Consider the following 15129-nt stretch of genomic DNA (forward strand, 5'->3'; position numbering starts at 1 on the left):
CTCCCCTCATTGAAATAACCAGGGGGTAGGCCTCTGCCATCACATGGTTTCAAAAGGGAATTCTAATTCCATTTCCTCTACAGGAGCTGCCTTTTCAGACTCTGGGCCACTCCCATATCTGCAAAGGCTCAGGACAGCTATAGGCAAGGATCCCTCTCCTCACATGTCTCTGAGCTTCAGGATGCACTTCAGCAAGGGAAAGGGAGAACCCTCTAACCCTCCCATGGAGTCATACTCATCATGACCATCAGCCAGCAGAACATGGGACAGCCAGATGGCCACCCACCCAGGAGGGGCCACATGTGGAAGTGCTTTGGGAGGCTGTGCAGACAGGAAAATAATCTGTGTCTGGTTCCCACATGTGTGTTGAGCTGGCCCACGATGACCCAAGTTGGGGGAGACAAGATGCTTGAATGTCGGGATGGTTGGCCTCAAGGCTTGTGTCCATAAGGGGTAGAATCCCAGGTCAGTACTGGTACCAGCCTGACTCTGGAATCTGAGAAAGACCAAGGTTAGCAAGCCACATACCTGAGGGTACACAGACAGGAGATAAGCCACCATACCCAGGATCCAGCTACCAGACAACATAGACCAAGGCTCAGGCCAGGAAGAACTGGTATATGAGGTGATACCAGACTAGCCACAGAGGAACACTTTGAGCATTAAAGGCTGGGGTTGTTGGATCTGCAGGTTGTAGGACAAGTGGCTTTCTGTCCCATAGGAGGGAGAGGAGAAAGGCAGGTCCAGTGGCTTTAGCTGTTGGAAGGCCCAAGAAGCTATGAGATATTCTCCATCACTGCCTCTATTATTCTGTGCCCATTGCTCTGAAGTAAATTGGGCAAATAGTCATGGACTGGCTTCCTGACATCCAGGGACCTGCTGTCCCCTAGCTGCTTTTGCATAGGCAGGCAGGCTGGCCACTCTTGTGGGCAGGAGCTCAGGATCACCACGATTCTCAGATGCATTCCTGAGCCATGGCTAATAGAAATGGAGCGGTGGTATCACTTCCTCCTAGAGTGCAGTGGTGGATGCCATGAAGGCAGCTCAGGAACCAGACCCATGGTGCTGAAGTTCCCAGGTTCTCAGGCTGCACCTTCTTGGGCAGGTTGTTTACATCACAGAGCTTCAATTTTCTATGTTGAAGAGAGGGTAATTATAAAACCCATCTTAAAGGGCTGTAAGAATTTAGAAACCTTCATGCTCCCTGGAACATGGAAAGTAGCCCATAATGATAGATGGTATCAGTGTTGCCCAGAGCAAAATGTGGCCAGGAAGGCCCCAGCAGTGGGGAGCTTATTGCTTCTCTTATCCAGAGAGTGTTGAGAAATCCAGTGTCCCCAGGAAGGGCAGGAGGAGCCCCATAAGGGCATAGCCAGGGGTCATGTTTAGTAACCCAGCTGGGCCTGGAAGGGTTAGGTGTGCTTTTTAGGAAAGGACAGTGGTCAGGAAGGGAAAGCCTGGGAAACAGGACCCTTTCACATGAGTAATGGGATGGAATCCATCTAGTTGGCAAAGTATGCATGGTCTCTAGAGAGGATAGGAGTCAATGACAGTTGGAGTATAGTCTAAACCCCTTTTTGAATAGAGATCCATCCCATGACCCCCACCCTTGGGAACCTGGGACTTCCTTGTCTCTTGCACAGCATTGCGCCCCAGCAGCAGCGTTCATTCCACCCAGCCCAGCTCTGAGCCAGGGCCCTGGCTGGCCAATCAGATTCTTCATCCAGGAGTTGGCATAGGAATGTAGAGATGCTGGCGCTCAGACCTGGGGGACGTGTGAACTCAGGAAAGCCAGGTGGGGCTGTTGCTGGGACAGGGAGTGAGGGTACTCTGGACGGGTGCACAGTGAGAAACCGAGAAAGAAATCCTGCAGGAAGGGGAGAGGAGCGGGGCGGGGAAGGGTGCCGCCTTCTTTCCTGAAGGGTTTCCAGGCAGTTTCTGGTCCTGGCCCTCGGGAGGCCCAGCTGCATCCCGGCCCGTGGACTCAGGGAGATACCTCGTGTCCTTATATAACCGGCTTATTAAATGAGCTAGACTCAGGTGGAAGAAGAAACCAACCTTATTTTTTCTGCAGTGTCCTTTCAAGCGTCTCAGTAAACTAATTCTTTTCCCAGCAAAGCTGAGAACTCAGCAGGCCCCTTGGTCTTCTTGGTGTCAGGCTTGACAAAGCCCAGTTCCTTCTGACAATGCTGTCATTCCAGATAGTCCTGTGTAGCACTCATGAGTCTGGACTCCTAAAGCCAACCAGCTGGAGCTGGGGAGGGTACAGGTCAGCTTCTTTGCTGAATCCTGGCCAGCCCCACTGCCTCCTCCACTTGCCCACAGAGATTTCCGGCCCTTGGAATTGGAGCAGGGGCCAGAAGAGGTGACAGGAAAGAGCCCATGTTCCGTGGCTGCTCAGTTCTCCTCCAGAGTTGTACCTGCCTGTCCCTGGCACGCAGCCTGAACTCCGTCTCCTCTTTTCTGCTACCAGCCTCTCTCTGGGCACCTCACCTTCTCCTGGTAGGGTAACGCTGCTCCTCCAGCTCAGCTGATGCTCACTGCTGCTTCCCTTGTTCCGTACTTGCTGCCCTGCCCCCACCCCTGTCATCCAGGTAGCCTGCTGTCTGGGAGCTTCCAGAATCTTACACTTCTCACTGCTCTGCTGGCTTGGGCCTCACCAGCTCCGGGAGTGGTTCCTTGTCATCCCTCTCACATGGTTTGGGGTAAGGAAGACATCTCCTCTTCCTGTGTGGCAGAGGACATATCATAGGGACACATCATTCTCCCCCACCCCATGATCTTTTCCTTGCACTTCTTACATAGAATTCAGGTGGGCATCACTAAGCTGCAGCCTGAGGTTGTTCCTTTGTGGTGATGATCTTGCACCTTGCAAGCTCTGGAATATGAGATCCTGGTAATTATTATTTTGTCCTTAGTCTTGGGACTGCCAGGTAAAACTGAGGCAGAGGGAGTGCCTTTTTACATCTTTGTACCCAAAATGTGCCCTTTTTATTTAATCTAGTTGCCTGGGTTTCTTTAACAGATTTCAATAAGACTGAAGCAGGTGAGGTGGTCCTGGAATTCAGGGAGGACCCCTTGGACTCCTGAGTGTCTGGGCTTTAGGCATGGAGGACTCCCATTGTCATTGCTTCCAGTCCTTTGAAGGTTTCTCTTTCAATCTTGCTCACACTGGCAAAATTTGGAGAAGGAGGTTCTGTTCAGTGGCACCTGCTTGGGCACCATTACTGGTCAAAGTATTGGCCAAAACTGGGATGTGGGGGTTTGGCTGGCACTGGAGGAAGTCTGGGCTTTATTGATATCCATCTAGGTCTACAGAGGTACCAACCATGGAGTACTTCTGTGATTATAGGCCTGACAAGTTTGCTGGCTGGAAGGCAGAGGAGCACTGCTGATCTGACTTGGGCAGACCTCCAGATGCTAACTGGCTGTCTGCTAGTGAGAACAGCTCAAGGTCCCCAGCCTCCAGGTCCCTGAGCCCAACTCCCTTTCCCATGATCTTTCTCCAGGTGCTACCCAGTGAACTGACCTCCTACCTTTCATTTTTACTCTGGGGAAAGCAGGCTGCACATCTTTGAGGACCTTACTCCTCTGCTCCATATAGCCAGAGTATGGTTTGGATAATACCCAGATTTGGGTGCCAGGATAGGGCTTGGTGGGGAGTAGGAATTGGTATTATGGTCTGCTTTTATTTGGATCCCAGGTAGCTCAGATAAAGGACTTCTTCATATTGACTAGCTTGACTTTCTAGAACTTTCTGCTTTGGGGTTTGGATATGATGCCAGTGAGCAGTAAGGGTGTACCTCATTTTCCTTTGCCTAAGTTTCCTATATCTCCCAACTCTGCTCCAGATGTTGAGGAGGTGTGGCTGTGGTCTGGGCCAAGGTAGCATTCCCCTGTGACCAAGCAACTGACTGAGAGGTAGAAGGAGGGCTAAGAACTTGTCCTCAGTGCCAACACCTAGTCCTTTCTGGATTAACTCCTGGTGGCACATTCTTGACTTCAAGCCTCAGCTTCAAGCCTCCTGCTCTTCAGTGAGATGGGAATAATAATCCTTCCTTCACAGAGTTGTATGAAGGTGAAATAAAAAATAGAAGTCCATTTTTAAGCATGTAATAAGCTTTACAAACATCAAGTCTTGGGACTGGGGGTATAGCTCAGTGGCAGAGCACCTACCTAGCATTGCAAGGCCCTGGGTTCCATCCTTAGCACCAAACACACAGAGTCTCCTTAACTACACCCCACTCCAGAAGGCTTTCCCACAGTTGTATTCTTGATGATTAAGAAGAACTGCTGGGTCTAAGGACCTAAATGCATTTTAAACTTTGATATCACCAACTTACTCTTGAAAAAATAGTCAGTTTATACCTCAGTCCTGTCTTTGCCAGTCTGAGAGGCAACACATGATGGCTAACCCTTCCCTCAGTGCAACCCCTTAGTTCTCCCTGCAGTTGACATCTTCTCGTGTTTACTGGCCATTTGCAACTTCTAAGGTTGTTCACATACTTGGCCAAGTTTTCTATCACAGTATTTGTATCTTTCTTAATTTGAAAGCTTGGAATATGTCATAGTATTAATTCTGGATTTGCTATTTACATGCAAATATTTTTTTTCTTTTGATATTTGCATCTCAATCTTGGTAGTGTTTTATTTTGCTTTGCTTTTTTGGAAGACAGAAAAAAAATTTTCAAGTCATATCCCTTGGTCTCTTCCTTTATAGCTTCAAGGTTTCCTATCATGTCTAGACCTGCCTTCCCAAGTCACAGATCTGTTGTAGTAGGAGACAGTTCTGGTGCCTAGTGGGGGGTGTGGCTTGGGAGGAGGGAGAGATAGAGGCTCCTGGTGGGGCACCCACTGCAGTGGTGTGGGGAGAGGAGGCCAGAGGATGTGGTGGGGAGGAAGGCTTGGCCTGGGGGAGCACGTCTCAGAGATTGCCTGCCCGGCTGTGAGGTGCTCTTAGGACACCCACTGGAAGTATTCAGAATGTAACTAGAAGTGCAGAGCTGGGCTCCAGAGAGCCACCCTGGCTGAGGTGCTGGCACAGGGATCAGGAGGGAGCAGGCAGGAACCAGACAGGGAGAGTGCCATAGGCATGGATTGGGCATGTGCCCTAGATGCCAAATCTTAAAGGGTCCAATGTGAGAGGCCCCGGGAAAGCAGTCTAAAACAGTAACACACAAGGTAGATGCATCATATAGCACTGATGGCTTTTATTGCAGATTTGTGTCATTACAAGGATAATCTGGGAATATATTAAAAAACCCTCCCTTTTATATACACAAAACATGCTACATGGTACACTTGTGAGAACTGCTGAGGTAATAGGCACGCACCCAGACGTGGACAGTACCAAAAGCCCCACATCTCGCATGCCTGACCCATGTGCCCACCGGGGAGGGTCTCACCTTCCTGACTCATCTCTTGCCCCTGGCTTGGCAGTCGTCCCGGTAGTACTGAGTCTGGCAGAATTCAGGAAGCCGCCATGATGCAGCGCACCAACCAAGGAGTCTGGTGGCCCCTGTCCTCCAGAGAAGCGTAGTTGGGGGATGAGGTGCAGACTCTGGTCCACCTGAGCATGGGATCTCCAGTCTGTAGCCATCTGGGGGCCCCAGCACATTAGTGATGACGTCTCTTCAGCTGAGTGTCTCTGGCAAGGTAGGGGCTACTATTGTGTGAAGGTTAAAATGACATGGAGGCTAAAGTATGAGCGGAAGATACAGAACTGAATACACAATCTACATGGCCGCCAGTGTAGCTTTGGGCCTGGCCTTCCCTTCCCTGGCCAGAACCTGCGCCCAGACTGTTCCTACTCAGAGGTGGCGGACTCTTGCCTGGAAGGAAAGGTCTTGTGGTAGAAAAGGATGGGCAAGGGGTAAAGAGAAAGGGCGCCTTGAATGTGTAGGCAGCAGGGGACTGACACAGAGGGCGCTGGGTGAGTGAATAACTGGGTAGAAGGTGGTGACAATCCTGAGAACAGAGAAAGCATAAAAACAGAAATGATTTTTGAAATTTGAGTAGGTGCCCAAGGGGGTTCTTAAGAGAGGGAGACAGGAACCCCTATGTGAGAGATGAGCCTTGTGGACCTTCCTGGAAGAATCCAGGTGCGCCAACACCGAGGATTAGTCTTTGAATTGGGGCTACACAGCCTATGATCTGCCCTTAGGCTCCAGAAACACAGCATCAAGGAAATGTTTTCCTTCAAAGAGCAAAGTTGGGGACAACTTTAATGTCTGAGAGTTGGAGTGCATTTCGGTGTATATATAGCAAACCCATATGTGTATCTAGACATATCACATGTGATAGTATGTAATGCATATACATGTGGCATACACTTAAGTGCATGGAGAGGCTCATGCACATGTATATCGTGAAGGTATTTTGCAATGGTGTTTTATTGTAGGGATAATTTATTTAAAGAAAGAGTTGTCTGCAGTCCTGTCCTAGAAACATGAGGGGCTGTCTGATTTGAAGGAAAGTAGAGGAGGGACAGAGAACACAGTACCAGTCCAGTTTCATTATCTGACACAGTGACTTCAAAAAACAGAATCCAGCTCTCAGTCCTTACAGCCCAGGATGAGCTGGTGAGTAGTTGCTCATTGTGCTGGGGCTGCATGCTGGGCAGGCTCCTGCTGATGGCCACGGGAGATCCAGAGGGGAGCGGCTTAGTGGAAGGTGTTGGGGTTGGGCCGGATCATCATCACCACCTTCTTGAGTGAGTAGGAGCCTCCTCGGAACTCAGCCCAGTAGACTCCATCCTGGTAGCGGCTCCGGTAATGGCCCCCGCGGTACCAGACCCCGTTGAGGTTGGAGTGGGCACAGGCATTATACCACCAGCCTCCCTTTTGGTAGTGGGCACAGTTTCCTGCAGGAGAGAAGGGTGCAAGGAGGTCCCTGGAAGCAAGCTTTGTGCCCTGTCCCTGGTGTGCTCAGGTCTCCTGCAAGATCCTCTCTAGGAGGCCTTCAGAGTAAGACTGCTGGAGAGATGAGCCTTCTGTGGCAGAGGTCAAAGGCCAGATTTGGAGCCAGTTGGACTTTATAACTCATGGGCTGCGAGATCACAGACCAATGGCTTCCCTCCCATCCTGCATCATCCTCATCTCTTAGAGGATGGTAAAAATTCCACACCCCCACCTCAGGTCTGGAGAAAGTGAAAGTGGCCTGGGGGGGTGAGCAGGGAGCTTCTTAGGATTTTAAGAGTGGAAAGTGTTGTATTAAGTCTTTATAGAATGACAAAGTAAGTGTTAAAGATGAAATGCCCCTTTTTTCTTCCCCAGCCTGTATTCCATCCAAATAACTTCTTGTGTTATTTCATAAAAGAAGGATATTCCATAAAACTCTTGGCATATCACATCATGCTGAATTTTGCTGCCAAGGACAAGCAGTTCAGAACAATAAGAAGCGTGGGCAAAGTGTGAGTGGGTGCGCAGGGGCACAGTGCCCACAGGGCGGGAAGGACCAGAGGAGCCACTGTCACTGGGGCTGCTCAATTGGGGGGACTGGGCCTGGGAAGGGACTCCTTCCTCTAAGAGGAGCTTTCCTGCCAGGCTTGAGGGTTGGAGGGCCTGATGGAGGGGCAGCCCTGCTCCAGTGGAAATGTTGGGACAGAATGAGACGGTCACAGCAGCCTGAGGCAGAAAGCTGGAGGAGAGCATCAGCCCCGGCACCCCAGATTTCCCAGAGCTGTTCTGGGGCCTCAGCTCAAGGCTACAAGGACCAAATGGCAGTGCTACATTTGGGGAGTAAGGAGACCCGTGGCATACCATGGTCTGCTTCCCATCCACCAGGGTGCCCCTTCTGCTCTGGCCTCACATATCCCAAGGGTAAAGAGCCCTCACATAGTTCTCACTGCTCTCCAGTGTCACCCCAAAGAAGTCTACAGCAGACCCTGTCCCAGTGCTGAGGGTCATCCTCCTGCCCTGCTCTTTCGGAAGCCTTGGCACAGCAAGGGCCTACTTCTCTACCAGGGTCAGTACAGTACCAGTGTAGTGCGAGGACAGGTGGGTCGCATCTCTCCTGTTCCCCAATGTCAGGACACCTGTCTGCTAGAGCGTGGCTGCCTGGGGTCCTGGAGTGAAGCTCCTTCACCACAGTGCATAGGTATTAGGGCATGCCTAAAGCACAGGCCATTCCTGGGACAGTCCCCAGAAGCTGCTACTCAAAGGTGGGAGGACTTGCTTTCAGACCAGGACTGAAAGGAAGACCAGGCAGGAGGAGCCAGGCTCACCCAGGAAAGCAGACTTGGCCTCAGCCCAGAGGTGGTGCTAGCTACAGGGGTCACCAACCTACAGATTGAGTTTGGGGCCTTGGGAGGCATCAACTGTGGGGAAGTGTGATGTCAGCACTCATGGCAGGACTGTATCTGCGTATCTTATTATTTCCTGTGTTCTCCCTTGTTTTGTTTTGTTTTTATAACAGTACCTTGATTTATTTATATGTGGTGCTGAGGATCGAACCCAGTGCCTCCTTCACATGTACAAGGCAACGCTTTACCACTGAGCCACAACCCCAGCCCCCTCCCTTGTTTTTTTTTAATCTAATTAAAACTTAATAAAGACCTGGGTTTGAGGCACATGACCTTGAACAAATCACTTCATGTCTCCTATCTGGTTTCCTCTCCGCATTGCATTAACATTACATGCTAGACACAGTAATGGCCAAGAGCCTGCTAGCATCAATGCTAGCTCAAGCCCCTGCTGTGTGCAGGTACCTGATAGAGTCCTATCAGGTACCTTCTCTCTAACCTTCTCCCTGCCCTGCAAGGTAGGTATTGTCCTTACTTATAGATGTGGAAACCAAGGCCCAGGGAGATTGTGCAGTGTGCTGAGGAGGTAGGGACAGCATTGGAACCCAGGGCGTGTCTGCCTCAGACAGGTGAGGAGGGCACAGCCTGGCATGGGAGTGTCCATCTCTTCGCTTTTCCCTTTTGGTAAGTGCCACTGTAACCTAGCTTTGCAGAGGGAATCTGAGGGCAGTTGGTAGAGGAAGGGATATTCAGGAGGTGGGAACAGGGTTAGAGACTCCTTGTTCTCAAGCCCTTGGGTTGTGGCCTCTGGCTTTGGTTGACTTCTTTTCCCTGCCCTGCTCCTGGGTTTGACTCCACTTTTCCTACCTGTGTAGACATCATGATCTCTGTCCAGGGTGGTGAACTGCTTGCCATTGTGCCAGGTGAAGGAGTCACCCGCATTGCCATGGTAGCGCCCCAGCCGCAGCTTATAATACTCGCTCTCTGGCTCCAGGCGGAAGCTGGCATATTCTGCAAAGACCTTGCGGCCGGACCAGTCCTCCATGGTCACCAGCAGTTTGTAGTTGCCTTGGTTTGTCAGCCAGTAAATGTTCTCCAGGCCCAGCCAGTACTCTCCATCAATGTTCCCAAACCCTTGCTGGGGAAGATAAGGGAGAGCATGAGTTTGGAGCTTGTAGTGTCCTCACCAGCGGCCAGACCCTCAGCCTGGGTAGAGCAGCCCAGGAAACAATTGGAGCCAGAGACAGGCCTGGGCTCCAATCCTGGCTCCTCTACATGGTGGCTGTGTGACTTGAGAGTCACTTCACCTTTCTGAACCTCAGTTGTGCATCAGACATGTGGAGAGGGGTCATGTGGAGAGCAGACCATGCCCCCTCTGGGCCAGGTATCATGGGAGTCCTGGGTTCCTCACCTTCACTTGAGGATGCTATTGCCTTCCCCACATGCTGCTGCAGGATCACAGACAATGTGGTCAGTTGAGAACCTGGCACACAGTAGGCATGTGGCCGGCATTCGTGGACAGAGTCCTCACCTCCCTGCTGTGGGTGCGTGTAACACATAAGCCCTAGCACACCAGACAGGTGTGAGCTGTGAGGGACATGTCGCATCCACCCAGGCTCCCTTCGAGATTGAAAACCTACTAGTTTTTAGCATTTTTTTTTATCTTTAAAACTTTATTTTTGTATATACATTTGTTTAAAAATCAGTGAATTTCTAGGCCAGGCTCAGATAACTGAAGGGCTTTTATAAGTACTTTATATTGTCTAGACCCAAAGTATGCTATAAACATAGTCTGAAGTAAAATGGGAAATAACATTTTTGAGAAGATAAGCTTAGAAATTCTAGTCCAGTAAGTGAAGGTGTTTCCTTTCTCTGGCAGCAGGGCTGATTGTACCTGGCTGCTAGGCCACCAGTTACAGGTATATCTAAGAAAAAAGGGTATAGACCTCCTAAAACAAAATCAACCGGTCCACCTCGTATCACAGTACAGATTTCACAGTTCAAATCACCTGTACCCAAAGCTATGCTTACAAAACCTTTGAAAGATGCATTCTCTGTCAAAATGGGAGCACTGCCATTGGTAAGCCAGCAGCTATTCGGGCCTGTGTTACATGCAAGATGCACCGAAAAAGACTGCCGTTAGGCCCCAGAGAGCAGCATTAAGTTCAATATTTGTAGATCCATGTTCAAGTAGATTCCTTTCTGCTTCTGGTAGTTGTTCAATTTTTCTGGCTATGATATCAAAAATTGAGTTTTTCTTGATAATATCATGTGGTTTATGGTTTTCCGTTTTGACCCTGTTGCTCTCCTCCCAACAGCCAATGCCTCGCCTGTTCTTCCTTTAACATGGGGTGGGGGTGTGGGGGGGGGGTGGGGGCTTAAGCTACAAACTTTACTTGGCTCATCCCGCCACCGCCATCTTTAGCTGACCTTACAGTTGTTTTTGACAGGTAGTTTTAGGGTCATCAGCTGCATGTTGGCCACCAAAGCCTCGTAAGCAGATGGGTTCATTGGCAGTAACCATTTCTAGGGTTTGGTGAGCACTTACAGCATGTGTGCACTGTCACAAGAACTTCACCAGGATACTTTAATAACCCTCATACCGACCCTAAGAGCAAGGCGCTATCATTATCCTCCCTAGATGGTCCAGCCAGGACGAGCAGGAAGGACACAGTGCTGGGCACTGCTCTGCCACCTCCACAGGAGAGGAGGAAGTGTGGAGGAGAGACTCCAGGAGCCTCCAAGCTGGGATATGGAGGAAAAGCAGAAATATAGGCTGGCCAGGAGGTGGTCCAGGGAGCCAAGACAGAGAGAGACCCAAGAAGGGGGTGTGGCAGAGCCACATGTAGAGGCATTATGGCCAAGGGAGTCATGGCTTTGGTTTCCGAGGGCTAAGCTGCAGTCACTGCTTTGCATGTCACAGCTAGGTAGCTGTGAGCAAAGAACTCTCCCTTGTCACCTATGTCACCAGGTCATGTACAAGATCCCTGTGGGTACTCCCATGGCCCGAGCCATTTAGGCTGTCCTCAGTACCAGAAGAAGGAGAGTGGGGTGCAGCCTTGCTTTCTACAATGATGAGCACTGCAGTGCCCTACAAATTGAGATGGGCCCTACAGTTAGGACTCCAGTAGTAGCAGAATTCTCTCCAGGAGCCCTTTGGGATCTCCCAGGGCTGAAAGCCTCAGGCCTTGCCCCTTCTGGGCACCAAGAATAAGTCATACCCATGGAAACCCCAGCTGGAAGCAAGAGTCTGCCCACACCCAGGCTGGAGCAAGCAGTCCCTCTGCCCTGTGGGGTTTTGGTGGTCCAAACTCTTAACTGCTGTCCTGTGACAGATGCTAGCAGTAGGCAGAGTAAGGAGCCTGTCCTTACCACCCTGGTGTTTGCAAAAATGGCCCTGTCCTCATTCTAATTGCCTTGGGGTGGGCCAGTCACCTGTGGGCAGTGCAAACAGGCCCCACTGGGTCTCACCTTGTATGTCTCCCAGTTCCTGAAGAAGTTGACGGAGCCATCCAGGCGCCTCTGGATGACAGTCCAGCCCCCGGGGTCATGTCTCTGGTCACACCACACCTGCATGAGGCGGTTGGTGTTCTCAGGCTTTACCAGGTAGATGGAGCTGGTGTCATGGCCATCCTCCAGGGCCTGCAGGCAGTCTCTCCATGGGCCTAGGGACACAGACGTGCACATGTCACATACTGCCTGCCACAAGGCCACAGCCCCAGATGTACCCTAGATAGGCACAGCCTCTGGCAGGGCTCCAACAGGAAGCCACAGGCCTGTAATTTGAGGGAACTGGTTTTTGTCTTGCACATTTGAGTAATAATGTGGTATAAAAGTAAGGACTTCAAGCCCATCTTCTGCCCTCACTGGTTCCTACTGTGACCTCCCAGCACGCTTCCTCACTTCTCCCCACCCTTGACTTCCTTTATTTGTAGAATGGACATCATATTTACATCCTTCAGGGTTGTCAGGATTTCAGAGATTATTTGTTTCCTTTGTTCTAAGGTTGGTCACTTCAGCAAGAAGGTACTGACTTGAGTCACTAAGGTCCAGACAAGCTGGGGTCCTCCTTATTCATCTCATGGAACATTAGGAGGTCTTCCAGGTCTTTCAGCCACATAGTTCAAAATACATAAAATCACCACACATTTGTGTGGAAGTTCCTGGAGTGACTTTTTAAAAAGTTAGTTCTGTTGGTGAAGAGGCGTATGCTGCTGGATGTGGCACCGCCTGCCAGCACCAGGCAGCTTCCTGCTCTGCTTCACTAGCCAGCCTGGGCTTCACCTAACTGCACTTCTGAGCGCTGGCACACCTCAGCCAGGTTCCACATCTGCCCTTCCAGTGACAGCGCTCCATGACACCATTGCAGCTTCTAGTAAGAACTTCTGAAGGATTACAGGGCCCAGATTAGCCCAGAGTTTGGCCAAATAGCCAGAGACATCTGAATGATGCAGGGAATCATACACCAGTCTCCAAGCATCTTTTGGTGGTACCAGGTTCCCTTTCAGCTCAATCTGTGTTTCCTGAAGGAAGCTCACTGTGACCAGATGCTCAGAGCCCATGCATTCTGAGATCACCGAAGGGACAATGTCTGGGACACACCTCAATCTATGGCTCTCCTCAGAAACTGAGGCCAGAAGGGTTCTAGGCCTCTGAATAGCTTAGGTCTTTCAGCCCCTCCACCCTGAGGTCCAGCCTCCCCTAGCAGTTTCCTTTGTTCTAAGGTTGGTCACTTCAGCAAGAAGGTACTGACTTGAGTCACTAAGGTCCAGACAAGCTGGGTCCTCCTTATTCATCTCATGGAACATTAGGAGGTCTTCCAGGTCTTTCAGCCACATAGTTCAAAATACGTAAAATCACCACACATTGGTTCAGGTTCTTTAAAATACTTCTCATACTGAGAATGGTTACGATCAAAAGTGCTTAGAAAATTTCATCTTGCTCTATTAGTATGTATGTTTATTCAACTGCTATTAACTGTGGCCCAGCCCCCACAGGGCTGCAGAAGCCCAGGAGAGCATGGCTGCTTTGGCAGATGTGAGGAGGAGCTGGCCTTGCCTGCCTCCTCTCACTCCACTTCCTGAGGAATCCTGTCTTTCCCCCTCCTTGGGGTCGGGGCACACTCAGCTTTGCCTGTGAAGCCCCAACTTCTCAGCTTCAGTCCTGGCTGATGCTTGGCTTAGCTAGCCCACACATGATGGATGGTCAGATGGGTGAGGTTTGGGATTGTCCTTGTCGGACATCTCAGCGGGCTCTTCCAGAGAACCCATCTTAGAGCCGCCTTGCTCTGGGCACCTAGGGCGGCCTGGGTGCTGACAGTCACTGCAGGCCTCCTCCTTGAGGGTGCTTCTCACCCATTTACCAAGCCTTCTCCCATATGAGGCCCAGGGCCGGCTCCCATGCATCCCACCCCAGCACAAGGCATGGCACCAGTGGCTGTGTCCTCCCTTCCTGCCCTTGGCCCTCTTCAATATCCATCCTGAGGAAGGGAGGCCAGACCTCCAGGAAGAACATTCAGGAAGGAGAAAAAGGTTTTGGTTGTGTTTGGTCCATGCTCCAGGGACCAAGGCAGAGAATAGGAGTCTGTCCCTAACAGCTGGAGCAGAGCGCCAGTGGGCGTGGGAGGCCGCCCAGCTCCTCGCCAGGTCAGCCATGCAGGAGGGGCGGTTGATGCTCATACTGGAGATGGAAGATCCCCAGGGCCTGCAAAATAACATCACTTAACCAAGCCACAGGCCTCTCCTGCAGAGCCACTGGGCTCGTGGGCTCTCATGCGGTAGAGAGGCTGTCCTTGAAGGGGTTACCACGTAGGGAGCCTTTGGAGGCCAGTGAGAGGTAGCAGGTGAGTCCTGTGGCCCAAGCCTATGTTCCTTCATGGCTTCAGCTTTACCTTTGGCATTCCTACAAAGGGTTCCTTTTAAAAAGAAAGTATTTTAAAATGTTTTGGGGTCTCCAGTCCCTTTAGGAATTTGGGGAAAGTTCTAGACTCTCTAGAAAAATGCACAGACTCACATAATTTTGTATAGTTTCAGAACAGAAGGAAAATGGACCCTCAAGCCCTAGGTTATGACCGTGAGCTCTAAAAGAGTCTTGTCTGCAGTAGTAGTAATAACAATGAATAATAACAATAGATAACACATGTACTGGGCTCAGGGCAAGCCCTGTCTGGGTGTTCCCTCTACCCACACTCCAGTGAGGTGGCAGCAGGCTCCTCATTTTACAGATGAAGAAAGCAGAGCCCCTGAGACATTAAGGGACCCCCAGGTGACAAAGCCAGTAAGGTGCAGGGTGAGTCTTTGTCTTCAGATGGTCTGGGTGGTCCAGAGTCCTGACTCCAAAGCACTCTTGTTTTCCCCCAACCAGAGTGAATTTGAGGGTTGGGGGCCCAGGCTGCAATCTCTGTCCTGAGGACTACTTTTTAAAAAATTTTATTTTTTTAACCTGGTAGTCATCCCAGGTCAAAAAAATAATAATAAAAACAGTTCTTCTTTGGCAAGGTGTTAAACTCCTTTTTAAAAAGTCTGCTTTTTTTTTTTTTCCTATTGACTTCTTAATATCCTTTGCACAGTTTTCAACTATTTTAAGTATCTTATGATGGAGAAGTTTTATCTTTTGTTTTTTTTAGGCAAATCTAGTAATTTTCTAATTTATGTCCTTCTAGAGTCATGGGGCAGGTATAATCAGGAAGCATTTTGCATTTCATGATGTTAGATAAGACTCTCGTATATCCCTGCAGCCTGTTCTTTGATACTCAGGCCTGTTGGCTTTCAACAAGAACTGTGCCCCCTGTGCACATGCATGAATATACCACTGTGGTTCTCACCATCACATACATCCACAGATGCCAATTAAAAAAACACACACACTATAATATAGCAGAAAGATCA

At 50.1% G+C, this 15129-nt stretch overlaps 2 protein-coding genes and 1 pseudogene across 13 annotated transcripts in view; 1 reads left to right on the top strand and 2 right to left on the bottom strand.

The window, feature by feature from the left end:
• Nucleotides 1-15129, top strand: part of Ralgps1 (Ral GEF with PH domain and SH3 binding motif 1) — a 244625-nt gene that overhangs the window by 124865 nt on the left and 104631 nt on the right. The gene's annotated exons all lie outside the window — the stretch shown is intronic.
• The window catches only part of Angptl2 (angiopoietin like 2), a 34945-nt gene continuing 24994 nt past the window's right edge, over nt 5179-15129 (bottom strand). Inside the window, exons 3-5 of the mRNA XM_027944115.2 lie at nt 11714-11907; nt 9110-9380; nt 5179-6862 (exon numbers count right to left, since the gene is read on the bottom strand). Coding sequence (XP_027799916.1) covers nt 6663-6862; nt 9110-9380; nt 11714-11907 — 665 coding nt within the window. The 3' untranslated portion in view covers nt 5179-6662. The remainder of the gene's footprint in view (nt 6863-9109; nt 9381-11713; nt 11908-15129) is intronic.
• On the bottom strand, nt 9589-10766 carry LOC114094049 (transmembrane protein 126A pseudogene; annotated as a pseudogene).

The sequence above is a fragment of the Marmota flaviventris genome, chromosome 13 (assembly GCF_047511675.1).
Source record: "Marmota flaviventris isolate mMarFla1 chromosome 13, mMarFla1.hap1, whole genome shotgun sequence".
In the NCBI taxonomy this organism is placed as follows: domain Eukaryota; kingdom Metazoa; phylum Chordata; class Mammalia; order Rodentia; family Sciuridae; genus Marmota; species Marmota flaviventris.